The sequence below is a fragment of the Echeneis naucrates genome, chromosome 16 (genome assembly GCF_900963305.1).
Source record: "Echeneis naucrates chromosome 16, fEcheNa1.1, whole genome shotgun sequence".
In the NCBI taxonomy this organism is placed as follows: Eukaryota; Metazoa; Chordata; class Actinopteri; order Carangiformes; family Echeneidae; genus Echeneis; species Echeneis naucrates.
Genome location: NC_042526.1, coordinates 14,046,646 through 14,073,569, shown reverse-complemented (window position 1 = coordinate 14,073,569; position 26,924 = coordinate 14,046,646). Strand labels below are relative to the sequence as shown.

General features: G+C 40.6%; 5 protein-coding genes and 4 non-coding genes across 10 annotated transcripts; 7 read left to right on the top strand and 2 right to left on the bottom strand.

Annotated features, from left to right (window-relative positions):
• The first annotated feature begins 467 nt into the window (after nucleotides 1–467).
• snapc5 (small nuclear RNA activating complex, polypeptide 5) lies at nucleotides 468–3,334 on the top strand. Its single transcript, XM_029523464.1, has 4 exons — nucleotides 468–606; nucleotides 1,749–1,876; nucleotides 1,967–2,047; nucleotides 2,648–3,334. Exons 2-4 carry the CDS (start codon nucleotides 1,787–1,789, stop codon nucleotides 2,849–2,851), a joined length of 375 nt encoding a protein of 124 aa, XP_029379324.1. The 5' UTR covers nucleotides 468–606; nucleotides 1,749–1,786; the 3' UTR covers nucleotides 2,852–3,334.
• A 1,911-nt stretch (nucleotides 3,335–5,245) lies between these two features.
• On the top strand, nucleotides 5,246–9,068 carry lctlb (lactase-like b). The gene is made up of 13 exons (XM_029523562.1): nucleotides 5,246–5,343; nucleotides 5,448–5,608; nucleotides 5,703–5,790; nucleotides 5,921–6,030; nucleotides 6,114–6,242; nucleotides 6,346–6,441; nucleotides 6,540–6,594; nucleotides 6,677–6,838; nucleotides 6,920–7,197; nucleotides 7,312–7,438; nucleotides 7,542–7,741; nucleotides 7,907–7,970; nucleotides 8,953–9,068. The coding sequence occupies exons 1-13, from the start codon at nucleotides 5,256–5,258 to the stop codon at nucleotides 9,066–9,068; spliced, it is 1,674 nt and encodes a 557-aa protein (XP_029379422.1). The 5' UTR covers nucleotides 5,246–5,255.
• Nucleotides 9,069–9,171: 103 nt separating this feature from the next.
• zwilch (zwilch kinetochore protein) lies at nucleotides 9,172–13,972 on the bottom strand. Of its 2 annotated transcripts, XM_029523453.1 has the most exons (18): nucleotides 13,833–13,972; nucleotides 13,673–13,715; nucleotides 13,256–13,348; nucleotides 12,783–12,919; nucleotides 12,497–12,687; nucleotides 12,168–12,247; nucleotides 11,935–12,090; nucleotides 11,673–11,744; nucleotides 11,490–11,583; nucleotides 11,321–11,373; nucleotides 11,130–11,232; nucleotides 10,964–11,043; nucleotides 10,678–10,834; nucleotides 10,517–10,545; nucleotides 10,302–10,438; nucleotides 10,107–10,202; nucleotides 9,789–9,904; nucleotides 9,172–9,700 (listed from the first exon to the last, which is right to left on the bottom strand). In XM_029523453.1, the coding sequence occupies exons 1-18, from the start codon at nucleotides 13,880–13,882 to the stop codon at nucleotides 9,612–9,614; spliced, it is 1,776 nt and encodes a 591-aa protein (XP_029379313.1). In that variant the 5' UTR covers nucleotides 13,883–13,972; the 3' UTR covers nucleotides 9,172–9,611. The 2 variants fall into 2 exon arrangements, with proteins under 2 accessions (XP_029379313.1, XP_029379314.1); XM_029523454.1 differs by lacking the exons at nucleotides 13,673–13,715; nucleotides 13,833–13,972 and adding an exon at nucleotides 13,460–13,470.
• Nucleotides 13,973–14,440: 468 nt separating this feature from the next.
• On the top strand, nucleotides 14,441–17,938 carry rpl4 (ribosomal protein L4). Its single transcript, XM_029523152.1, has 10 exons — nucleotides 14,441–14,512; nucleotides 15,216–15,387; nucleotides 15,537–15,643; nucleotides 15,895–16,033; nucleotides 16,290–16,414; nucleotides 16,597–16,726; nucleotides 16,979–17,135; nucleotides 17,343–17,426; nucleotides 17,606–17,726; nucleotides 17,818–17,938. Exons 1-10 carry the CDS (start codon nucleotides 14,510–14,512, stop codon nucleotides 17,887–17,889), a joined length of 1,110 nt encoding a protein of 369 aa, XP_029379012.1. The 5' UTR covers nucleotides 14,441–14,509; the 3' UTR covers nucleotides 17,890–17,938.
• LOC115057088 (small nucleolar RNA SNORD16) lies at nucleotides 15,731–15,829 on the top strand. Its single transcript, XR_003841891.1, has one exon. It is a non-coding gene; the product is annotated as a small nucleolar RNA SNORD16 (small nucleolar RNA).
• LOC115057091 (small nucleolar RNA SNORD16) lies at nucleotides 16,113–16,212 on the top strand. The gene has a single exon (XR_003841893.1). It is a non-coding gene; the product is annotated as a small nucleolar RNA SNORD16 (small nucleolar RNA).
• On the top strand, nucleotides 17,189–17,260 carry LOC115057086 (small nucleolar RNA SNORD18). Its single transcript, XR_003841889.1, has one exon. It is a non-coding gene; the product is annotated as a small nucleolar RNA SNORD18 (small nucleolar RNA).
• LOC115057087 (small nucleolar RNA SNORD18) lies at nucleotides 17,468–17,534 on the top strand. Its single transcript, XR_003841890.1, has one exon. It is a non-coding gene; the product is annotated as a small nucleolar RNA SNORD18 (small nucleolar RNA).
• An 81-nt stretch (nucleotides 17,939–18,019) lies between the features above and the next one.
• map2k1 (mitogen-activated protein kinase kinase 1) lies at nucleotides 18,020–26,574 on the bottom strand. The gene is made up of 11 exons (XM_029523207.1): nucleotides 26,447–26,574; nucleotides 21,296–21,506; nucleotides 20,714–20,860; nucleotides 20,466–20,543; nucleotides 20,275–20,326; nucleotides 19,659–19,783; nucleotides 18,997–19,204; nucleotides 18,768–18,832; nucleotides 18,608–18,666; nucleotides 18,472–18,517; nucleotides 18,020–18,381 (listed from the first exon to the last, which is right to left on the bottom strand). Exons 1-11 carry the CDS (start codon nucleotides 26,527–26,529, stop codon nucleotides 18,268–18,270), a joined length of 1,188 nt encoding a protein of 395 aa, XP_029379067.1. The 5' UTR covers nucleotides 26,530–26,574; the 3' UTR covers nucleotides 18,020–18,267.
• Between the last annotated feature and the right edge of the window lie 350 nt (nucleotides 26,575–26,924).

Genomic DNA, 26,924 nt, shown 5'->3' with positions numbered 1-26,924 from the left:
GTCAAACAGCTAAATAGCAAATCTGTTTTATTTCAAAAGGAAATGCGTGATTTTAAAAAAGTGATTTTTCTCAGTATTTTGTTCACAGTGTCGTTTTTTTCATGAAAATTACCAATATTCAAATGTCAATATCTCAAGAACGAATGAATTTAGAATAAATTTTATGTGTGTGTTTAAAAGCTGAAGCTCCGTTCTTCCTTTTGACGTATTCAGTGTTTGCATACTCCTGACACAACATTTTCAGTGAGCCTTCAAAGATTAGTGGATATGATCAAAAGTGCTGGCGGACAAAGTGTTAACAGCAGAGGATCTTCACAGTCAGACGTTGTCATCCATGGTTGTTGGTTAGTTTAGTCATCAGCTATTAAACCTCTGACAGTCGTCTTTCACCCACAGCCTAATTCTGACAAATAGGTATAAAATTTCCGACAGTGTATGAAGGCACTGAAACGCACCGGATATGACGGCACAGGCACAGGAACTGAACTTTAGCATTTAGCGCTGACTGAAGCATAACAGCTAAATCCAAAATAAAAGCGCTCGTTATCATCTGTATGACCGCTTTGGACGTTGAAATGGAGCAATAAGCAGGATTTATAAACACAGGTAACAGTCCCAACTGGGTGTTATTCTTGTATTGGCGGAGATGAATGATTTGATTAGTTTTCTCCCCTCAGTCTCTAGCTAGCAGGATAAAATAAGTCTTTTCATCATGCTTAAAATTGACGCAGTGTTGCTGTGAAACTTTAACGCCGTTCCGACATAAAGTCGTCTGTAGTTTTACACTTAGGTGCTTTAAAGCGGCCTGCATCTGAGAAACGGATCTGGGGCCTGTGCTGCGAAGCAGGGGTTGAGATTGTTCCCGTAACCTCGGGATTAACTCCGCGTTATTGGTCCTAACGCTGAGGTCCGCTCGCTGCCGGGATAATCACCATGGTAACTCGTGATGAATGATTAACCCGGCCTGGCACAGGTTAATTTAAGAGGATCAAAACCTGTCAAACTACTGACCAGTCAGATATCTGGAAAGACTGAGTCAAGAGTTCTGCAGGAGCCTGGAGGGAGCAAGAGACTTCATACAGTTCACAAAAAACTACAACGAGCAGTAGATATTGATATTAATCGACCAGTTCGTGTTGCTGTTTGATTACTTACAAACCGAGAACGCTCAATCAAAGTAAATCACAATTTATAGTTTGTTTGTTTTTTGCAGGTTGTGGAAAAATTAAGTACTGTGGACCTTCCTATAACCTCTGGAGAACTATAACACTAATTATTTAATCCAACTGGATTCCTATGGCCTTCTGGTGATCAGTGGACAAATACCACAACATTATGATGTCTTTGGTCCAAATTAATATCCACATTGTTAAATATTTCCATAAATAAGCATTTCAGTCATACTGTACAAGGCATGAACTGCATCAGTAAGAAACGTAATAATTATGGATTAACTTTTCCTTAGTCTGATTTTTAACTATTTAAAGTGACTAGCGCTTCATTTCTGTTCCTCTTGCGCAATGACCTTTTTAAATGAGATAATGGGTTGTTGCTGCAAGTGAATTTACCAACAGTTTGTTGTCATATCATATTAATACTTTATTCATTGGTCTGATGATGTTCCTTAAAATTAAAGCCTCTAACATAAATATAAATGTCAAAACAATATAGAACATTTATTAAGGGAAACAAAGTGAAACAAAAATTTGACATTCCATTCTGACTAATGATGTAGACCAACTTTTCAGTGCTGAGGAATGGTCTGACTGCAGCAGCACCAGTAAAGATGCACAGCCGCCTCCAGGAACTGAAGAAGGAAGAGGAGACACTCCTCAAAATCAAAGTGATGCTACAAGACCAACTGAACAGGTTGAAGGTTAGTGAGGATTCAGAAAGAGAGTTTACTGTACATTTTTGTTTTGCGCTTGGTTTCTGTATTTTTTTTTTGTTGTTGTGTTTGTTTCAGTTTGAAGAAGGGGCCTTAAAATCTATCATTAATGCTCAAACAGAGGAAGGAGCATCTCAACGCCTAACTCCAGAAACTGAGGTAAATGACTAAGCTGTGCCAGAGAGAACATCAGGATCAATGTGGTCACATTTTCATAGAATACATATTTTACACCATCATTTTTATACAGTATTTTTGCTACTTGATTATTTCACACTAGAGTAGGTTTATTTGTTCATTTTTAAATAATCAGACATTTTATCCAGTCCTACATTACACACTGCGTTTCCCAACTTTTGTGCTGGGGAAACTAGTCTGCTGGTCTGCATAACCTCTGATCATATTTATAGCCACACTGAAACCATGTTACTCAGACTGAGGTTAAGGCAGGAAATCAGTTAACATGCTTATGGCCCAGTTCATTACTTTTAAACCCTGCTCTGTACACTATGCAGAAAAGATTTTCATAGCCAAGTAATGTTTATCCAGCAGAAATGTTGCTTAGTTTGGTGTTTCTATCCTCTTACCCATAATTTTTAAAGTAAAGATCTTGCTAATATTTTATGAATGAGCTCTCAGTCCTCTTCTGTCCTCATGAATGCTTTTAAAGCTCTGTCCTACATACCTAGTTTGTGCTCATTAAGTTTTAATTTAAAAGTGTACATCAGTTATGTTTATTACTTAATTCCTTTGTTTCAGATTCATATTAACCTTGATGATGAGAGTGAGATCAATCAAACCAAACTGCGACTGAATGCCGCTGTAGATTATGATATGGAGCAGGAAGAGGAGGAGGAAGATGATGATGATGAAGAAGAAGAAGATGACGATGAAGGTGATGAAGAAGATGACCTTGAGCTTGGACTTGTGCCTGAGCAGGATGAGGAGGAAGATGATTACTGAGATACTCAGTGTTACATGAGGCTTCTATATTTGCACCACTGAAGATGAACCATGTGGTAATAGATGGCTGTTTGTTTCTTCACTTGTTTTGTAAGATCACATATGAAGATTAATTTATTTAGATGGAGTGAGTAGCAGTTGTAGTTTAATGGTGTGTGGTGCTAACAGTATCCTCCCCTTTGCCTGACTTAGGCCATGTCAGGATTTCAAACTATATTCTACTGTGTTTGAAATCTATGAATTCATGTGTCAAACTTTGTGAGAAATGTCTCACTGAAATGCAGTAAGGCAGTGTTATTAGGTGCTTCTAGCTTATTAGATATACTGTGCATTTTGAAGATAAAAAAATGAGCCGCAGTTCACAATCAGGCATTGAGGTGGGTCTGATAGTATGAAAATGTATGGCTGGGCCATATGAAAATATAGTGTGTATGCACAATGTAAGAATTGATTATTGTAAGCACAAAATAAAATGTTTTGCATAAGGTTCACCTGACAGATTTTTATCTTGTACACTTAGAGTGACCTCAAAATAAAGTTCCAGCTTTCCAGATGAACAAGTTGTAAAAATACCAAGAGCTAAAAAGAAAGTTCAACAGAAAATGGTAGATAGAGCTTCATTATAGATTAAATATAATACTATACATAAATCTAGTGATGGTGACACATGAGCAGGAGTCCAAACTTTCATAAGCAGAAACTCCAACTTCAAGTTTCTAATGTGTCTTGATAAGTATTTTAACCAGGCCAAAATGAACAGAAGTGGAACATGAATGTCAACATACCTTGTTAATGACTGGAGGGATGGATTTCATACCAGTGTTGCCACTTTTCCGAGCTCTGAAAGAACATCATTCCAGGTCCAGTGAGCAGTAAGCCACAACTATAGCATTAACATTACAAGGAACGATTGTCAGCTGTTTGTGCACAAACTTCTGAGGAGTGTTGATGATGCAAAGTTATTATTTTGAGCGCTTCACAATGTTTTTTTCCTGGTTTTGTTTTATTTCCTTTCACAAGGAACAAGAATCAATTGCAAGATGTATTGGCGAACCAAAAGATCCCTTGGACAGCTTGCTTTTCTCTGAAAACTTAGTTGCCTGAAATTGAGCCTTGAGGGACAGATAAAGTATTGAATTGAACGTGCATGTTGAACTCGTAACTTCAACATGACTAGAGAGTAGTGTTTAACAACAATCAGAGAATAGATCATGTTTCTCAATTAGAGGGAATACATACGTTAAATTGTCCCGATCTGACCCGGGAGAATGGGTAATGCAGTGCAAACACTTTCCACTTGCAAACCATTCAGCATTTTCCAAACATCTAAAACAATACAGTGAGCCTCACAATGAGGCCAGCTTTCACACTGACAGCAGGGACAGCTCTGGAGAAGGGTGGTGCTCCGACAGCCAATGTACAATAGAGACTCTACCAATAGATATATACAGCTTCCTAAATGCTCCGCTGTGCCAGGAGAGCTGCCGTTCACCCAGGGACTCAGCTCGCACCTGCTGCAAATGAGTTCTTCATAAGGTATGCTGGTAGTTTGGCGTCATTTTCTGTACATGTAGCCGTGCGAATCATATTTTAATGGGGCTGCATTAATACTCAAGAACTATTTAGAAATACAGTGCAGAAAGAAAACAGAAGGAAGGCGGTTATACAAAAACAGATGGTAAACATAAACAGGGATTACTAAAAAAAAAAAAAAAAATTTTGGCACCTCTGCACATTCAAGGATTTTTTTTTTATCAGATTTATGTTTAAGCTTTTATCAGTGACCAATACCAGTGAGTTATTGTTGTGCAGGGCAGACAGTTTTGCATTGTGCTATAAATCCTTTTCATAACAACCATTCCAACTTTATTCAGCTAGGACTGAAATTTTGTCCGATGCATTTGGAAAACTAGTTACAAAATGAATGAATCACTTGTCATGTGACTGTGTGCCGTAAATATATCAACCACTCTAACATTAACTTTGCTTACAGAGGTGAAACCATAGTTTGTATTGGATCTGTCTGCCTCAGCGAGATCAGCTTACACTCCATTGAGTTTGAAAAGGAGTATTTGGCTCTGCATAGGAACGTTGAACCCCCATACTGCATCACATCGGATGCTTCCAGAGTTTTTACTTTGATCACAATAATATTTTCTGGTATTCACTTAAATCTTTTTCAGGAAAGAGGCTGGTAAAGGGTTAGGGTGTGTTTTATTGTTTTCTGGGTACAACATCTTTGCTCCATATCAACCGTATTATTGTGACCATGTCTCGATGCTGACTGGATCTTGTCTATGTGCAGACATCATCGAGGGACTGGAACAGAACTAGACAGTGACTGTTCTGCAGGTTCAGGAGTACCATGATGCCCCACTGTGCACTCAATGTGTGCCATGTGTTTATGTTGGTGCTGTGTCTGTCTGCGGCTGAGGACTTCGACTGGACAAAGAACAACCACGGCTCCTTCTATTATGGCACTTTTCCAGCTGGTACATGCAACTTTCTCTTTCCTGCAACAGATGCAGCAGATTTGAATTAATATTGTTCAGGGCCAGTCAGAGCTTAATGGATGTTACCAATGTTGTCTTATGAGGATTTTCGTGGGGTGCCGGCAGTTCAGCCTATCAGACAGAAGGAGCCTGGGACAAAGATGGAAAAGGACTGAGCATCTGGGATGTGTTCAGCCATAAGAAAGGCAAAATCCTAAAAAATGACACTGGGGATTCTTCCTGTGAGGGTTACTACAGAGTCAAGGTGGTCTGATCAGGTGTGTTGTGACATATCTAACAACCAGTGAGAGGCAAGAGGAAATCTAAATATTTCACTCTATTGTGTGTGTGGTGCACAGGATGATGTGTCTTTAATGAAGGAGCTGAGGCTAAACCACTATCGCTTCTCTATCTCCTGGCCGAGACTAATCCCCACTGGCATAAAGTGTGAGTAACTGCTGCTGTCTGAAGCCCTTTTAAGCCGGAATGTATACATGCGCACACCCACACATGCTACTGACTCTATTTCTAAACTGATGAATCTAAACATTTATCCACACTGTGTCACCGCTTCCAGCTGACCATATCAACGAGAAAGGAATACAGTACTATGATGAACTGATTGACCATCTGCTGGAGAATAAGATCACACCCATCGTCACTCTGTATCACTGGGATCTTCCCCAGGTCAGTCCACAGTACTGATGATGCCCAGACATACTTTACAGAACGGCCCTCGCTACCTTGGTTGTTTAACTCTGCTTTTTTAGGTTCTACAGGAAAAATATGGCGGATGGCAGAATATAAGCATGGTCAACCATTTCAATGAATTTGCCAACCTGTGCTTTGAAAGATTTGGCAATCGAATCAAGTATTGGATCACATTCAACAATCCATGGGTAGGTTCATCATTATTACCCACCTTGTAACATGTAAATATACTTAAAATAAAATCGAGCAACTCTAAATTCAACATTATAACACTGATTCTCCCAACCACAGTCTGTGGCAGTTGAGGGTTATGAGACTGGAGAGCATGCACCTGGACTGAGACTGAGAGGAGCAGGAGCATACAAGGCTGCGCACCACATGATTAAGGTACGACTATGCAAAGGTATTCAATAAACGACTCAAAGGACTGAGCAATCCATGACTATTCTAAGCCTAAGTATTTTTTTTGTTTTTTTTTTTCATAGGCCCATGCTAAAGTTTGGCACACATATGATACACAATGGAGGGGAAAACAAAAAGGTAAAGAAGACACACTGACTTGATTTAATATTTGCCTGTATTTGTTTGTTTCATCGTTGAGAGCGGCTGTTCACATCTACAGGGCTGGTTGGCATCTCTCTGTCCAGCGACTGGGGAGAGCCGGTGGACATCAGCAACCAGAAAGACATTGAAGCAGCTGAGAGATATGTCCAATTTTACCTGGGCTGGTTTGCCACACCCATCTTTCACGGAGACTACCCTCAAGTCATGAAAGACTTCATTGGTAGGTTGAATTGCAAGCAATCATCGACTATTATTAGTTGGCAGGAAACTAAATAGCCACTGCTTGTGATTGGGTGCGCAGGAAGGAAGAGTGTCCAGCAGGGCCTGGGGACATCTCGACTGCCCGCATTTTCCCCCCAAGAGAAGAGCTACATTAAAGGGACCTGCGACTTCCTTGGTATTGGCCATTTCACCACCCGCTACATCACCCAAAAGAACAATCCATCAGGCCGCAGCACCAGCAGTTACTTTGCTGACCGTGACCTGGCTGAGCTGGTTGACCCACGATGGCCTGACCCTGGATCAGAGTGGCTCTACTCAGTGCCTTGGGGTTTCAGGCGTCTGCTCAATTTTGTTAAGGTGACTCCTGGAGCATAGTGAACAGTAAATGAGAACGGTAATGATTGTGGCACACTTTAAAAATGACTCACGTGTAATTCAATGCACATTATTTTGATTTTTTTCCCTATTTAGACTCAGTATGGAAACCCAGTGATTTATGTGACTGAGAATGGAGTCTCTGAGAAAATGTTATGCACAGAGCTGTGTGATGACTGGAGGATACAATATTACAAAGACTACATCAATGAGATGCTGAAAGGTGAATGAACACATTTGACAAAATTAAAATTAAGGTTGTTCCTTCGTCCAGAGAAAAGGGAAATAATGTCTTTTAATTTAATTTTCCCTGTGGTGTCACGCAGCTATTAAAGATGGAGTCAATGTGAAGGGCTACACTGCATGGTCCCTGCTGGACAAGTTTGAGTGGGATGAAGGCTACTCTGAGAGGTTTGGCTTGTACTATGTCGACTTCAGGAATAAAAACAAGCCCCGCTATCCCAAAGCTTCTGTGCAGTTTTACAAACGCATCATCATGTCCAATGGATTTCCCAATCAGAGAGAGGTGAGAGCTGTCACTGCTTCCCTTAATCCTTCTCTTTCCGGAGAACTTCATATAAACAAATTTCTTTTCTTAGTTTCTAATATTTAGGTTGATTTGTTTATGGTCTGCTACTGTATGCAACAGACATATTCCTGCGATAATGTTTTGCATCATAAACCCTCACAGGTTGAGAACTGGAGGAGAAAGTCAGTTGAGACCTGTTCCTCCAGCAATCAGCTCCTTGCAGCAGGTTAGTCCATCGCCAACTTCCCTGGCTTTGTTTACCAGAGACCAGAGGTAATTAACTAGCTGGGGTAAACAAATAAAGATTCCACCCTCAAGATAAAAAACCTTACCAAAAAGCCAAAGGAATTCACTGCGATAGATCTATAATTATAATTTGACTTGTGTCGCTGATCTTCGAGCACCTCCGAAAACATTTGCAAATTATTAGTTAATTAACACTACAAATATAAAAAATAACATATAAATCCCCAACAGGATATCTGAGAAATCTTCTTTGTTTGCCCCTCCAGCTAGAAGAAAATCCAAGGAACATGCAGAAATGCCAAAGGTTTGGCCAGTGCATGATGAAGTTTAAACTTTATGGTATAGTTCCTCCATTAATATATTTTGGTTGTAAGGTAATTGTGTGGTATTAAAAGTGACTAACAGAGTGGTGGCCCCTGCAGTTAAACACTAATGCATGCATTTGAATTGCTTCGAAATAGTGTGTGACTACATCAGTTACCTGAACTTTTCTATTTGTCAGCAGCTTTGACCAAAACTTAGTAAATATGTGCCTGATCAGTGGATTTCTTTTCCTAAAGCACGACTGTAACTTTTACCAGAAAACACAACACTAATGAAAGCATCCAAGGAAAGAATTTTGAGGGTTTTTTTTTTGTTACTATTACTATCTGGCTGTGAAGCTTATGCTTTCTGAATCAGTTCTCAAAGGGTTAAACTGCCATTAATCAACTCTGAGTAATTTCTCTTTTTCTATTAGAGGAACAGCGGAGTACTGCTGCCAATATTCTAAGACTTATACATGGTAAGGAATCCCTCATGCTCACTATAAATCAGATAAAGGATGATTTAAGAAAGAAAGAAATATTAACCCTTTGAGTGCTGTGCTTGAGCATCATTATTTGCTTCATGAGCAGTGTCTGAATGTTACAATAATTCAAGTGAGTTGCTAATGTGTGTGCGTGTGTATGTGTGCTTTGCAGACCCTTTGACCAGCCACATGGAGATGGTAACTGAGATCGTTGTTCCTACTGTGTGCACCCTCTCGATCTTACTCAGTGCCATCTTCCTTATGTTCCTGCTGCGGAGGCGGAACTAGCGAGTGTGCAGGTTTACAATAAGATCAAACTGCAAACACACAAACACTCAGATTGTAAGTGCATAGTTTCCTTAATGGATCATGTGTGAACATAAATACATTATTTAAAATGAATTTAATGGATGGCAGTAAATTTGATTTACAGTGTTTGCTGTAAAGCCATTGGTTGAGCCTGTAATAAAGAATGTAGTACTAGATACCCGAACTGTGTGAGAAGCCCCATGACAAGTTGGATTTTCTAATTAAAATATGGCTGTGGAATATTACCATTGCAAACTGACTTAAACAAGACTTTTGCAGATTTTTTTCTGCTGGTAACTTGTTCAAACTAGAAAAATAAGCATCTCTGTCATAAGCTCTGTGGAATAGAAAAACTCAGCAAAACAACATTATATGAGAACCGAGATAAGGTAAGGGTCATAGAACATACATACAGAGAACTGAATAGAAAATATTTCTGAAGACTAGAGTGTACATCTAAAACATGTTGAATACTAATAACAATTAACAACGCCTTTTTGTGCAGTTTTGCCTAATGTTAATTCAGGGAAAGTTGACAAGACTGCAGGACACCATGGTGGAGAAGAAGGCTGGTTCCTCACTGTCCCCGTTCACGGTTTCATTACAGTAATCTAAAAGACAGAACAAAAGGAAAATAAAGTTGTGGTGTCCTAGAGTAGTTACTACAGGGAAATATATGGCAGTGTGCAGAAAGATCACCTGTTTCAAAGATGACATGGTCAACCAGCGGTCTGTCACTGAGCTGTAGGGACGTCCGGACCTCACGGGGACCATGGCCACTGGATACCTCAACTCCCCATGAAAGTGGGTGCTCTCTGGAACATTATGACACAAAGTCCTCTGTTATCATGTTGTAGGCAGCTCTAAAACACACATTAGCTGATCACAAGAAGGCACCTTGAAATAAATAAATTAATTTACTAGTTTGCATCAAAACGTAAATGAAGAGACAAATTCCACAATTTCATTTACGAATTTCCTTGAAGGTATTCACATGTAAACGGTTTGATGCCTTACTTCTGGTAGAAATGGCTGATCAGTGTTGGTTTGATTTGGAGTTTGAATTCATGTTCCTCATCATGGGGGTGTGTTTTGTAGTGCTGCAAACACAATCTATGAGAGAGGAAAGTAAAAGAGATATTCAACTGCAATATTATTAATAGAAACTATTAGTGAGCTCATACATGACAGGAAATAGCCGACTTCATTTACTGTGTGAGGAGGAACATCCGGTCGTAGGGCAAAGCCAGAAATGTGCTGCAGGTCACTATTATTTCCAGCAGATGGTGCAGTTTTCTCAGGCGGATCACTTGCTCCTGTAGATCAACCTCCGTACTCAGGTAGTAACACTATAGAATAAATAACTCAAACTCAACACTTTAAAAGTCATTGGACAATAGCTTTAAGCAAAATAGTCTTAAGCTTACCAAATGGTTTAGGGTTGTCAATTCTTCACCTGATGAAAAAAATAAAGAATTGTATTACAACGAAAAATCTTACTTAATTGATTCATATGCAGTGAAGTAATTATTATTTTAAAAAAACAAAGGAGTAATAGATAGATTCAGAATGCTAAATGAGAAGTTACCAATGAGATAGTTAATGTAATCCTTTCTAATCTTGTCCAGGCCCATCTCTAGCAGCATGCGGAGAGGGATGACACCTGTGAGAGACATATGATCGATCTGCTGGTGGTAGGACTTTAGAATGAGCTTGCTGAGAGAGCTACTGCTGTCTCTGTGAATCTGGGCGAGGTGACACAAAATAAAGCAAAAAAGCGAAAAAAGAAAGAAAAGAAGAAAAAAAAAAAATCATACACAATCTTCAATCCTTTCTCATTTTTTAAATGTGTTCAGAAGCTGCATGTTCCATACCCAGGGTTTGATGTCTCCATATCGCAGCGCTTCGATGACCAATCTTAGACAGTCTCCAATATCTTGATATGAAGTTACACCTTGATTGAAAAAAAAAAATGGAGGAAAATTATTTCCACTGCTTGTTACATCAAACGAAATGGCGATGAAGAAAAAAAGGACTCACTCTTCCTCATGCGAACCCACAACTGTTCCACAAAATCCAAATCACCTCGTTCCAAGAGAGTGTTGAAAATAGGAGTGTCTGTTTCAGATTTCAGCCTTGTGTTCTTTGGGGAAAGAAGGGGAGAAAATATTAAGAAGCTGGGAATCTCCATATATCTCTTGTATCATGTCTTGCTTTTAACATGACCATACCTCAACTGTTTGTGCAGCCCGATCCTGCTGTGTCTTTGCAGTGCTCTGAAGCTCTAAAGGAAGAGTTAAAAAGGAAAATGATTTTCTGAACTATTTATTAGTGGCGAATCCTATGAGGGTGTGTTTTTTTTTTTTTTTTTTTTTTTTTTTTATTAGACACAACAGAGACCTTCTAGGTAGGCCTTGGTAAGATTTACAGCTGACATGCTTTCCAAAGGTTCCATCCATTCAGTCTCACCAGTTCTCAAACCATCAGCAAGAATCTGAAATAAGAAGAATCTGACATATTTACATGTTCATATGTGTAATGATACTCAGGGTTAATCCTTTCAGATTACTGTGAGATACAAACCTGCAGAAACTCAAGTTCCCTGTACATCTCAAACATAGGGCTTCTCATATCTCCACTGGCAACTTTAATATTCTGCATGTGAACACATATAAACAAGCATGAATCATTGTTTGGTCAGAATAATACACCGTGCAGTCTCTGACTGAATAATTGCACTATGATCATGGCTCAAGATGTCCATCCATCCATCTTCATCCGCTTATCTGGGGTCAGGTCACGGGGGGCTCAAGATGTGCTTGTGCATTTTTATTTAGCAGCTTACCAGTGTAGCTGTAGAAGACAGGGGTGGGGTCTCCAGGACACTTTCCACATGACTCCATTTGAAATCTACTGTCACTGAACTCTGTGACTCAATCATGGTGTTTTCGACAACAGTGGAGCCAAACAAGTTGAACCTGGCATTGCCTTTGATCACCATCTGGAAACACAGGCCGATGGTAAGTGATGGAATATTCACTCAAACTGATTTAAATGAGAGGAAACTGCTTCACTTACCGAGGATGGGTGATGCCTTTTCTTGTGCTCTTGCTTAAGGCCATCTAAGGTTAGGAGAGATCTTTTGTCCACTGTTGAGCCTAGCAACATTCAGGTTAGGATAAAACAACATTTCAACATTTCATACAATTCACACTGGAATTAATTGTATTTAATATTTGCTTTGCTGATAATGTTTGAAGAGTAGTTTATAACTTTTAGTTACATTGATTATTATGTTTATTGAATCTTTCTTTTGGCTGAATGGCACTGGGTAAATGTTCTGTTTGAAATGGAAAACACTGTTGAAAAAATAAAAAGCGAGTGGATAAGTTAAAGAGCTATGATACCTTTGCAAGTAACGGAGTATAATTTTACACCAGATAATTTATTGCCCATGCAGACCGTTTCAGCCCCAAACCAGGTTGTTCTAGCAGGATCAGACATGTCACATCGCACCCAGAGAGGGAGTAAATCAGGGTTGTTGTCCACAGCTGACACATTAGGATTCTGAGATAATGTGTACCAAGACAGAATCTGCCTAGAAAAGTGGAATGAAAATACGTCATTTTGATCTGTCAGCTAGACTTTAGTAGACTCGCTGGCGTTCCATGCAAACTAGCCTTCTTTGCATACCTTGCTTTCATGATTGTGAGCGGCTGCGGCCCCAGCTCTGTTTGGAGTACATTGGCACTTTCATCTTCAGTTTCATCATCAACACAGTTTGAATACTCATCTATTTGGTGATCATCAGGTTCAATTACTTTTGGAACCTTGTGAGATGCAGAAATAAAAACATGGTCAAATGGGGAACAGTGGGTGGTTCAGGATCTGTAATAGGATGAGAAGCAAACTGAAACACAGAGCTAGCTGAGTGCAATGGTTCTATCTCAGCTATTAAACCGAATGTACACAATCCCATACCAACATGACCAGGCCAGTATATCCTAAAAAACTGGTGTTGTATCAGGAGAACCATTCACCATGGAACCACAGATTTGCAAGTGACGTCCAACTTTTTTTTGGTCACATATTACACTAGGATGCTCATCAAGGGCTTACGGATACACTGGTGATATTTAATGGGTGACAGCATTAACATTACTCACAGCTTTTTCACAGATGAAGACTGGCTGGTTGCCACAGTACATATTCACCACAGCAATTCTGTCTCCATCCATCTTTGTTATTTGAATGTCCTCCTGAAATCCAGTGAATACGGTATCAGCATTAGAAGTTCAACTAAGATTAAATTCCTTTGTGGATTACTCTGCAGAATCATTTTTGACGAATATTGAATCTCTTTATCAAACCTCAGAGTGAAACATTTCCACCGCAACATGCTTGAGCACAAATTAACGTTATTAAAAATCTTGCTTGAGCCGACCAAAGTGGAAACCCCCGAAAATATCGATTAAAGTGGACAATGTCAGAAACAGAACAAGCCGTTTGTTGCATCGCAGCTTTCAAACAGCCGCTCTGCTGTGCTGTTGACGGCTAAATCGGAAGGATAAAGGAACAATTACCTCATGTTTGTATGTATTGTTGCTCTCCTCATCCTGAAGACATCTGTGGCGCAACACAGCGGAAAATATTCAGGCAATCATTAATGTCATTCGTTTCTAGTTTTTGTTATCATGAACTTTGCCTTGAGTTAGCCTAAGACGTTATACATCCAAAACTCACCGAAGAAGATTTAAAAACCCCTTGGCGTCAGATATCACCTTTGAGCCCATCGAACACTTCTACAGTAGATCTGCAGCTACAGAGACAATAATGTGGACAAAAGAAAAGAAGTGAACAGAGTTAAATTAAAGAGATTAAACTTCGTACTGGCACTGTTGGTGTTTTGAGAGTCGCGCGCTCGCTTGGATGCAGACGTCATGAGGTCACGGGTCACCATTCTGTTCTCACAGGTTTTATTAAATAAATTATGAAGGAGAAGCATGAATGATATAAATAAATAAATGAATTATATAGATATAAAAAATATGAAAAAAGAAAAATATAAGCAAAATAATGTCACCGAGAAAGTAGATCGGTCTTCGCCGACATGGAGTAAAGAAATAGTACCGGCTAAAATATTCAACTTCAATCAAAACTGTTATAAAGTCTGAAAGTTTTTTCTGACTATGGCATCTTGTCTTTTTTTTTTTGTTTGTTTTTTTACATTGACTTGATTTTTTACAGTGTGTTTTTCCTGGGTTAGAAAAAGAATAGCAGAAATAACGCTCCGGGCGGAAGTGCTACACTCCGAGGCGGATGCATAAAACATTCAAGGTGATTCACCAACTTCCTTTTTACTGTGGCCGCCATACCGTGAGGAGCGTGGTTCCCGGCGAGCCGAAAATTACTTCCCGAAAATGGTGAGAAAATATACTTGCAGTGCGGTTATCCTTCAGCATAACCTGCGTTTGTTGTCCACCGGCAAGCATTCAATGGGTATTGCTGTTACTTTATCATTTTGAAAGGATACATTTCTGTTTATCGGGGCAGTGAGCTGGAAAGCGCCCGGCTAGCAGAGCTAACACGAGGAGCCATTTTGGACGAGCAGCTACGTTTCAGCAGTAACACGTGTGACTGTCGCTTCGGTGGCACATCGGCAACACTCAACTCAGAATTAACCCTCATTGGAGCTGTAGTTCGTTTTATTGCATGGAGCCTACTTATAATATGGGTATTTGTATCCTGTTAACTCGGTTACCGGCGTTTACGGCTAGTGAATGGTAAGAAGATGCTGGCTAAGTCACGTTAGCATAATCCCGTGAAAGTAAGGCCAACAGCAGCGGCCTGATCTGAGGCTTTTCTCTGAGGAAGCAAGTTTTTAAATGAAGCTACTAAACAACTTCAGTCAATTCTAATAAACCCGACGACGTTGTGATTTATAATGTATAACCTGCATCGCGTTTCGGCACACAGAATTTAAACATTAGGTTGGCACATGTCCGTAGGCATAATGGTGTAGTTCCAAAATATGTCTGTACTTGAGCAGCTATTGCTTCTTCCAAGATATGCATCTCTTAGAACTCACATTATTTTGATGTCTGAACTTTTCTAATCTCTTCGCAGGCCTGTGCCCGACCCTTGATCTCGGTTTATTCCGAGAAAGGCGAATCCTCAGGCAAAAATGTTGTCATGCCTGCTGTGTTCAAGGCTCCAATTCGCCCCGATGTTGTAAACTTTGTGCACACCAACATGCGCAAGAACAGCCGCCAGCCTTATGCTGTTAGTGAATTGGCAGGTGAGTGTGTATGTCAATTATGAACTGCCATGCTCAGTCCTTCACCTCAGTTTACAACAGTTTGAATGTGATGTTCCGGCTCATTGAGTAAAAATGTCATGACCACTTCCTTAATATTTATTTCTGGGATGTGTGATTGTGTTTTTCAGGCCACCAGACCAGCGCAGAGTCCTGGGGCACAGGAAGAGCTGTGGCCCGTATCCCTCGTGTGAGAGGAGGAGGTACTCACCGCTCTGGCCAAGGTGCCTTTGGAAATGTATCCTTTCAACCAGACTTTAGAAGTTTTACATGATCCTTTTTTTAAATATCGTTTTATGTGCCGCAACAAGGGTTAAATAAAATTTGCTGTGATGGTGTAATTTGCGTCTTACTCTGTGACCAGTGACAGAATGCCTGCTGTCATATGCTGGCGCAGATGGCTGATGAACATTGAGTCTGAGCAGATAGTTGGTACTTAGGTATTTTGGTTACCCGGTGAGTTGTCAAACTTCTTTGACTCTGCTCTAGATGTGTCGTGGGGGTCGCATGTTTGCCCCAACTAAAACCTGGCGCCGCTGGCACCGCAGGATCAACACAACCCAGAAGCGCTATGCCATCTGTTCTGCTCTCGCAGCCTCTGCCATTCCTGCACTTGTGATGTCCAAAGGTGAGATAATTAACATCCAAATCGGGTCATCAAAATATTTGTAAAAGAGTTGGAGCAAATCTCAAAAGGGTGGTTTACTTGCCTTGATGGTGTAATTTGCGTCTGACCTAGTGAACAGTGACAGTTGCCTGCTGTCTTTAAGCTGTCACATGGTAATGATGTGTGTTAAATTCTGAGCAAGTTTTTGTAACACTTAAGTCAGAAAATCATGAAAAGTCTGTGTGGATATCCAAGGTTGATTATGGTTGTGTGCTAGGACACCGCATTGAGGAAATCCCTGAGGTCCCTCTGGTGGTTGATGACAAAGTTGAGGGCTACAAGAAGACTAAGGAGGCAGTGCTCCTGCTGAAGAAGCTCAAGGCCTGGAATGACATCAAGAAGGTAATTTCATTCAGACAATGGGTTTAAGGATTTGGAGTTTCATCATGTTTGGCCAGTGTCAGATTGTTTTTGTTTTTTGCTAATTGTTTTTATGCATTGATTTCACTTGTCAACACAAGTGGAGTATCGGGGAGATGAGCATTTGCATCTTTTGGGTGTAAAGCCAAATATTCTGTTCTCAGGTCTACGCCTCTCAGCGCATGCGTGCTGGTAAGGGTAAAATGAGGAACCGTCGCAGGATCCAACGCAGAGGGCCGTGCATCATCTACAACCAAGATGCTGGTGTCACCAAAGCCTTCAGAAATATTCCTGGTGGGTTTTTCAACAATGTGCAATAATTGTGCCTGGTTTTTGAACCATTAACTGAACATTCAGTTTAAAAATGCATTATATTAACTATGTAGCCTATTTGTAGCAAGTGCCTGAAATAAAGGATGGGGCTATTATGTGGCTGTCAAATTAGGTTTCATCTTTAAGAATATTATCTTGCATCATTGTCATATTTTGACCTGGCTAAATCTATAATTACACATTACCTCAGATTACTAATGCTGTCTTGTGCAGGCATCACGCTGCAGAACGTGAACAAGCTGAACCTCCTGAGGCTCGCCCCTGGTGGTCATGTTGGACGCTTCTGCATCTGGACTGAGAGCGCTTTCCGCAAGCTGGATGAGCTGTATGGCACCTGGCGTAAATCTGCCTCACTGAAGGTCGACTACAAGTGAGTATTTTAGGAGCATGCCTCTGAAATACAAGTGACATGTAATGATCATATTACAGTGATGAGCTTCCACTTCATGGTCCGTGTTTTTGAAACCATGTGATATTTCACGAAGTTCTGAGTTTAAGCATCACAAGGCTGTTTAGTTTCCTGCGCCACTTTAAAAAGAAAAAACATGAGCTTGATTCTTAATGCTTCCTATTTCAGCCTGCCAATGCACAAGATGACCAACACAGACCTGAGCAGGATTCTGAAGAGTGAGGAGATCCAGAAAGCACTTCGTGCACCTACGTAAGCACTGATATGTTGAAGTTTTAAACCTGTTTTGCTAGCAACTATGATGATGTTCCACTTCAGGTCCGTGTTTCTGAACCCTGATTATATGGAAGTCCTGAGCAACACAGCAATCTTTACCAACATTGTAATTTCGCATTTCATGTGGCTTAAACTGGGTTATGTTTTAATCACAGTAAGAAGATCAACCGCAGAGTACTGAAGAAGAATCCTCTGAAGAACTTGAGGATAATGCTCAAACTCAACCCTTATGCTAAGACGGCAAGACGTAATGCCATCCTTAAGCATGACCCAACGGTAAGAACTTCATGCAAGAAATTCATGCTAGGAGCCAAAAATGCAGACTTCATGGATGTGATTTTTGAAAATGTATCTGGTCTTTCTGTAGATCAAGGCTAAAATGCTGAAGCCCAAGAAGAAGCCTGGAAAGAAGGGAGCATCAGCCAAACCCAAGGCATAAATTTATACATGGACTGTTCAGTGACAATAAAACAGTGGTTTCAAATTCATGAGTCAGACACGTCATTCAAAACTTTAATTCACAAGACTTTTGTGCATAAGCTAACAAAGACTTAGTTGCTGGTACTGAAACAACTGGTTAGAAAGGAAAGCCAAGCACAAGTTGAGCAGCATTTTTCATGAATAAATTAGATCATTAGAAAAGATGGCTTTTCAGGCAGGCCTGCAACATAGCCCGAGGAATTGCTCAACGCAGCATTAATATAACTTGGCATGTAGGTTTGCACGCTATAACTACCAATGGCACAATGTTTTCTCAGTGCTCGGTATCATACAAATCCAGTCAGAAAGTTGGAATCTGCAGTTTGATGAACAGATCTCACATTGCATTACTGTGGGTGGGTGTCACAGGCTGATTGAGTCCAATGGTGTTGCACAACCAGGCAGCAAAGTCAACCTGCTCTGCCTCTGACTGTTTGATGAAAGGATGCACCTGGAGGAGCAGACTGGTGTGAGCTCACTTCAGCGGAGGAAACCTATTACATGAGATGGTTTTTATTTTTCCTGAAGTATGCTTACTCACCATCAGCTGTTTGAGGTCTGCCCTCTCTGCGGGATTCTTAATCAAACTAAAGGAGAGGAACAAACACTGGAGTTTCACTTTACGCCACTAGATGGCACAAAATGAGATTATGTACATATTTAATGTTTCCTCATACCATTTATTCACAAAGTCTTGAAATTCAGAGCTAAACATCCCAGGTAGCTTTGGTGGAGGCTGGAAATCAACAATCAGCAGTAAGTTATGATTGAAATCTAAGTGACACAGTCTTAAGAAATGAATGTAGACTAAGATTCACATCTGTGTGAAGCACTCACCTCATTTACTATGTAATCAAGCAGTTCAAAGATAGCCATTGGTGGTCTGCTGTCTGGCCCGTATGCTGCAGGGGGAGATTTTAATCTCAGTCATCTGCACTAAATATCGCTCACAGCTAATTCTAAAAAAACAATGCAGTAAGTTGTTTTTTCATATATACTATTAGTTTTCAGTAGAGTTCACAATACAAATAATTAAAAGTGTGTACCAGGCTAATCACAGACTTACAGCTGCCTGGTCGCCCTGGCGGCCGCGGCTTTGGGGAGGACTCACTGGAGCCAGCTTCCCCTTCTACTGCAAAACCAAAAATCTGCTCCAGTTCTCGAGCGTCAGGCGGCGGGATAGGGAAGCGTCCTATGGCCATTTCAACCAGGGACAGACCCATACTCCAGATGTCCGACTGGACAGAGTAGTGGGTGCCCTGTAAACGCTCTGGCTGCACAACAAACAAACAATTATACAATTACTCCTGCAATTAATATTTTGTAATGTCATCAGTAAAAGTCCAAATCACTACTTATGTTGTCAGTATTAGGTTCCAAGTCCAAGTTTGAGCAAACAGTCAAATGATGCTCGTATGCATTACAAAAAAAAAAAAGTTTGTTTTCCACATCCATGGCCCCTGTGTTCATACAAATAATTCGAATGGGGCTGTACTTTTAATCAGGTCAGTGGTATAATTTGTATAGCGATTGTAGCTTGTGTCTATTTGTTGCTGCAGTGAAAACTAGAATGATATATGAACTACTTGATATGAAACAAAGGCATGAAGTTAATCCCAGCAGATTGGGGAGTCATCGAAATTGAAAAAATCATAATGAACCTCTGAAGATTCTTGTGTGATCTGAGCTGAGCAGGACGAGAGACGTGCCTCCATTTATTTAACTTACAGACATATAGGAGCGAGTACCCACAAAGGAGTTGGCCATGGAGTCTATGAGCTGTCCGCTCACACCAAAGTCACACAGCTTGATCTCGCCACGGGAATTCACAAGGATGTTGGAGGGCTTGACATCTGAGAGAGGAGCGTGCAATATTGAGGAGAGCACAGTAGGCATGTGGTCAGCGTGGAACAGCAGGTAGCCTCTCCACACATTCAAACACAGCACAACAAGTATGTACTCCACAGATTTTAAATAAAGCAAAGCCCGATACTCCGTCTGACGTTATTTAGACCATTATGTCATGTTCGTCTCCCAACAATGGTGAGGGGCCCACACGGGAACTGGAAGAGACCGGTATGAGTCATTTTGCTGGCTGATTGTTACAAGATCTTTCAATGAGGTGATAAACAAAACCAACTGAGCAAAAAAATCCTCTAAAGCTAATACCAGGCTTAATTGAGCTGACTTAATTACACCAAGTGAAACACTATTGTGTTCAGGCAGACGTAAACACCCCATTTAGGCAAAGAATACCACGGTGTCAGTACTCGTGCATCAAGGCCCCACACATGACATTTAATTGTATTTTTTTGTGACCTACTTTAGAACATTTGTAACTTACCCCTGTGCATGATCTTGTGTTTCTCTCTCAGGTAGGAGAGCCCTTTAATGACCTGGAAAGACAAATACTGCATATCAGCATAGTGAAGACAGAGTACATATGCAGAAGTGAAAAAATCCACTTATCGATCCAAAAACAACACAATAACAATGTGAGAGCCAGAGAGTGGGAGAGGTGTTGGAGCTACCCACAGCGATGCTGACTTTGCCAAGGATCTGCTCTGGGATCTTGCCTGCTTTCTTCAGCGACTGGTCCAGGGAGCCACCGTCCTGCAGCCAGCAGAGAAGGCAGATACAGATAAGCATCCGCTGAGGCGGCGCTTTGGAATTCAAAAGATCATTTTTCAAAACTGCAACCAAATTAGCTTCTTTGCGCGCCACAATGTGTAACTTGGAAGAAACAAAGGCCGAACACCCTGCAGTCTGTAAAGCAGCCGTACCATGTGCTCCATGCAGATGCTGATTTCTCCATCACTATAGAAAGCTCCATAGAAGCCAACAATGTAGGGTGAATTACACTCATGCAGCACCTGCAGCTCCCTGATTATCTGGTTCCGGATAGCTGGTTTGATTTCCAGGTGGATCAGCTGGAACAAAAGAGGATTTCATTTATGATCTCACATGTTGAGTGATAAAATCCTTGGAGGAATGAGAGCACGCTTTGATTAGACACAGCAACTGCATTTTAGGAAGGACAGTACATAAACGCAGACATCGTAAATGGAAATGTCAAACTGTATCTCTTATATTTTGGATTCATTCGCCCCAGTGACCTGTATTTCATGATGTTCACAAAATGCTAGCAAAAAACTAAAAACAAAAAACAAAAAAACCCCAACCTGAATCTATTTTCACTGGGTAATGATGCCTGGCTGTCTGACACACTGGGGAAGAAAACTCTATTCACAGTTATGTAATACCAGGATAGACTTCTCTACTAGATGCAGTTTGGCTTTCTGTGAGCAAAACAATCTTTTTTTTTTCCCCCACAATGTCTCGACTAAAGCCAGCTGAGTCCTTACCTTCCTCGCCATAATCAGACCTGAGGGTCGGTGGGAGACCTTGAAGACGACGCCGCCGTTGCCTGCACCCAGCTCACAGATCTTCTCAAAGTCATCGTCCTTCAGCTCTCCCACCTTCTGCTTCTGTGTGAGAAAGGCCTCCAAGCGTTTACGCTGCTGCTCATCCAACTCGAGCTCTTCTAGTTTCTTCTGCAGCGCCTCCAAGTTTGTTCTTAACAAGAGTAGAATAAAGGAGGAATTTGACTGATTGGTGTATAAGATAAAAGCTTCATGCATTCATTTAGGCATAGCAGATTCTCTTTACTGGATGTACCGACTGTCCCCTCCAGAGAAATGAAATAATAAATAGTGCCTACAGATCTACGGCCCCTGCTACGCGAGCGGATCTTCAGAGAAAAGACAGAGCTTGGTGTGTGAGCTGCTGTGACAACCACCCAAGGAGCCAGCGGGAAGACAAAGAAGGTCGCGTTTCAAAGTTCCTTCACAAATCCCAATGTAGTACTTCCTCCGAGCGCTGTGGCTGCTTCCACGGCACCGTTGTCATAGTTACGCATTTCCTTGACTGGTCAGTTGTAGAGCACTCACCTGATGCTCTTTGAACCCTCCCTCTCCTCCCACTGCTCTGTATCAAGACACTGCAACATAAAGACGGCGTTTTTGAGCAGATTATATCAAACCAAGAGTCCGTTAGGTGTTTCAGGTGATCAGATGGTCTTAGTGCAAAAAATTTATTTTCTTCACAACAATCCAAAAGGAAAAAATTTGCATCATATAAAAAAAAAAAAACCCATCCTCAACTGCTGAGATGTTGTAATTTTCTCAAGTTTGAGTGCTTGTGTTCCATATTTGCATGATATCACCATGCATTTGTCTGGTGATAATAAAATGATTCTCATCAAGTGTGGTGTGTAATTATGTTTTGTTTTGTGTTTTTTCTCCCAATCTTCACACTTCATCAGGATTCAGTGAAGAGCAGCTAGAGCAGAGCGGTGTGCTGCTCTCTCTGCTGCTTCATCTCTCAGCAAAGAGAGGGTTAAGTGGTTTTATTTTCGACAACAGGCCTGCATATCCATGGAGACGAGGTGCTGAGTTGGGGCTGGCTGTGGGCGGCGTGGGCGTTTTGTCGACAGGAGCTGGAGGTGGAGGAGGCTGGAGATACTGAGCAGAGGAACAGCCTGAAAGACACTCCACGCATTATGTGGGGGTGAATACAGTTGCCAGCTAGTCCTCCCCCCTGCTTAAGTGCAAGAGGAAGTGAGCGCAACGATGGCCTTTTGTGCCTCCATCAACACTATGTTCAAGGACAACTAACAGAAATTGAATCCAAGAGAAGAACTATTTCTGCAGCTTTTTATAAAGTGCCAGAAAGAAAATAGCACCACTGTTATATAAATGACATTGGTTAGAATCAGGTTTGGGTCCAGGACTATTTCTTGCACCATATTTGTGTCATTATTTTTGCCCAGTATGACATTTCTACTAAAATAGACATGGTAAATTTCAAATGAAAGCAATTAAACTTTATCAACTAAAGACCACACCTGCAGTGGACACACTGCTTTTCTAATGCACAAAATATTGTAACCTCCCTCTTCTTTCATTGTGAACCTGATGAAGAAATGTTGATCCTTTTTTATCTACTCTGTCTACACCTGAGTGTAGCAAACAAATAGCAACTCCTTTGTGTGAGACCAGAATACAGCAAGTGCTACAGTACGCTCTCGTCTGTACCGAAGAAAAATCTGTACCATAGAGTGTGGTTGTTGTTGCTCTGAGGTTTAGTCACTATTTTCACAGATTAACATGTACACCTCTTTTCTTCTGGAGTTGCAGTTGTAGTCACCTGTGAGAGTGAACATCATGTATAATCAATGAAGCCTCTAAAGCCGGGATACAATTAGACTCCATGACTTAATTCCCTCTCCCCTCAAAGGGATTAAAAGCAGATACTTTCAGTCTGGATTTGATTTCCTAGCAGGATTTTATCCAAATCACTCAGCCCGGTAGCAGATAGCTTGAACAGGTCTATTCAGAACGGGTTGTTTTTATTTGTTCTCAGATCTCCTCTGATAATATTACATGCTTGGCTGGCATTATGTGGTCCACTCACCACAGTTCTCCCACCGCTGCCAGCCATTTCATGCTGAGGAAGCATTTGGCTGACTGGACTCACGATATCTTCCAAACAGAGTGGAATGGTTTCAGTCTTCGATTGCATTAAGCTCATCTACATCCAGTAAACAGCGCCCATGCTGCTAGTGCAAGCATTAAACCTCCTGTGTGCTGATCCAAATTATTTATATGTGGCTGTTATGAAACATGAGCTCTCCCCTTTCTGTTCAAAACCACTGGTTGCTTTGGTAACAACTGTAATACTGATATTGCTATATGAGACCAAATATCATCTGAAAGTATTCCAATATAATTTTCTTATGCATATTGTATGAGAGATTCTCTATAACAGCAGCAACAGTAAACAGCCATTCACAAATTATAGGATCTTTGAGAAATAAAAATAGTTGTTATCTCCGTCTGATTCAGTTAAAAAACACAGTGCTAAATATTAAAACAGTGGCCTAAACAGAAATGGCATTGTGATCTTAAATTTGCCAAATTATAGTTTGAACCAGCAACACTTTTAATTCAAAAGGATTTCATTTTCAGGTGAAATACTTGTTTGTTTGAGTCTGACACTCTTTTTGAAATGGCCGTGAAAAGGTTAGCTTTTCTATAGTATTTATTTAAATTCAGTCACCCCTTACACGGGACAGGACAGCAGGCTTTTATGTTGATCTTGATTTGTTTCACTTTCCAGAGGTGTGGGTTATTGAGAAGTCTAAATAGTGTTGTAAAGTTATATGATATAGAGGACGCTTTAGATGCATTGCTCTGATGCAAAAAAAAAAAAAGAAAGAAAGAAAGAAAGAAATTAATTGGGAAATGAGACTTCAGACCCAATTGGTATAAACTTTAATTTCGCAACAGTTGATACCGTGAATATACTTTTTTAATAAATGAATACTACATTCATGATGGTTTTAATTTTAATAATAATTTTAATAGTAATACCTTCACAATATTCTGATTGGCCTCATCGGTATGAATGGCATGAATAAATTAGAAGACATGGTTGTCAATATCTGAGGCTAATGGATTGGATGTGGATGTATAATGAAATAAAATATTAAAAACACGTTCATCATTAGATGAATAGCATTTCACTTGTAACGCTGTAACTGCTGTGTAAACGTAAAACTTTTCACTCGCCTTTTTATGGCAAGAGTGACTGACCGTCAGGCTTTTCTCTCAGCAGGATGTCAGTCTGAATGTACAGGTGCACAACGCAGCAGCATTACTGGAAATACAGACAGACATACAAACTGATAGCAAGAAGGATTCCTCCACAGCTGAGATACCGAATGTATAAATCAGCGCTGATTGTTGCTTCATCCCGACATGCTGCTTCTTGGCCGAGTGCAGCCGGCCAAACAGCAGCAGGAATGTGCTCTGTGCTTGCCAAACACATCACGTCATCGTCACCAATTTTCACCCAACAAAGACAACATGGAATTTCTCTGTTATTATTAAATGTAAGCATATTGATTAGAAAGGGAGCTCTCTCGTCATTTGAAATCTAAAAATGTAAAATGTTTAATCAATGTCAGTTCACGTTGAATATCACCTGCCATTGAAGCAAAGCAGATTGAAACGTCTGTGTAATCCACTCAGTAACCTAACCCTAAACCCCCAGTAAGTTATTTGCCACGCAATTTTCCAAAATAAACTTTTTAAATTGCCACAGTTCTAGTCCTTTAAATGATTATTGCATTTCACGGCCACTCAAGAAAACACTTTAGATTCATTGGAAAGAACTGTTGGCCACACACCAGTGAATGTATGCTAAAATGCTAACCCTGAGTCTGCAATTTTAATACAACCTTAAACCCCAAATTAATTTTCCTACTTGAATTTAGTCCATTGATTTTTTTTCCCCCACAAAACATAACAGCAAAGACCTTCAGATATACAATCTAACAATGACACAATGAAGTGTTCCACCTCTACCACACATCAGTAAAAGCAGCCATGACAGCACTGACATGTTACGTAACTCTCAACTCTTCTGATCCAGCATGTTTGCTGGACTGACTGGCTTTTTCTCCGTGAACTGTGAGCTCGAGCAGTGTCACAACAGTTGAATGTCTCCATTACAGCGCCTTGTCAAACGTTGATGGCAAAACTTCTCGAACATACAGAATTATCGTTCTCTACGCTGCCTCCACGCAAAGGTTGATCTCTGGAAAGATGGAGTGGCCTGTTCTCTCAACGATGCAACGGAGAGATGCCTGGTTTAATATGGGAAGTACTCTAACAAAATACATTGATGACAATGTCCCAAGGCTTTGGCATGAGAAAGCTGCAAAAATAACTTGAAATAATAAAAATTCAACCAGCCAAAGGACTCTCTAACAATGAGTGAAAATGCATTGGCAGAGAAACAATAAATGTTGTTTAAAAAGAAAATATACCAAAGATTGGTTGGTTTTATCTGACAAATATTAGGATTAGCTGGGTTTGTCTCTTTCATGCAATAAATACAAAAACACGGATTGGCTTGAATTTTTGGCTGCTAGTCAGCATTGAAAATATTAGCAGTATTATAGATGAGTTGAATATAACAAAATTATTTATAAACTACTATATAATATTTGGAGAAGCCAACTTATCTAATGTGAGTTTTCTGTGGTTTATTTTCTGTATTTCTTCTTCTTTCTTTTTTGTGTTTTTTTTTTTTTTTTGTTTGTTTGTTTTGTTTTGTGGTCTGGACATGCAGTCTGACAGAAGAAGCTTGAAGATGTCGGCTTGGGCTCAGATCTACTTTCAGACATTTCAGTTTGATTCATTGATTAACTGAAATAAAAAAAAAGACAGATGAAAGTCATTTTTGTCTTATTAACACTGATTCATGAAATCTCAGCTGTGACCCCGAGAACCATTCAAGGAATGAAAATCAAGCCAATGTAGTAATTCACAACAATGGCAACGATCATTAGTTGCAGCACACAAACACACACAGACCTGAGGAGTTGGCCTTCACACCCTCCTCACCAGCAGTGTGAACATCAGAGGTGGATGCATGCTGTCACTCACTCAGTGGCTCCGCTGCCGTTGATTGTGTTTCCATCTGGGATCGGGTTGAGTTGGATGGGCTCGGGCTTCCTTCTCTTCTGCATGTTTCACACAGGCGGTCGGGACGGAGGAACAGGGGCTCCGGTGTGGGACGCAGGCTGAATGAGACTGCGGGCGGTGCTGTCATGAGCTGCACTGATTTTCTTCTCAATGATGGGTGGATGTGAATGATCAGGCTGAGGAAACGTCACAGACACAATATTTACTCTGGGCTTCCGGACGGCATGGCAGCGCTCCCTCTGCTGGTCACGGCTGGTATCACACCCCGGAAACCAAAGGCACCATGCAGGAGGAGGAGCCTAACTTCATCAGGATTTTATGAATTAATGTTTCCAACTTTTAGACTTTGAACTTATAAGTAAAATAAAGTAAAGACATAGTGCATACTGGGAAATAGTTTAAAGTTACCCACATGGGACAGTATGGTGTTACAGTGGTT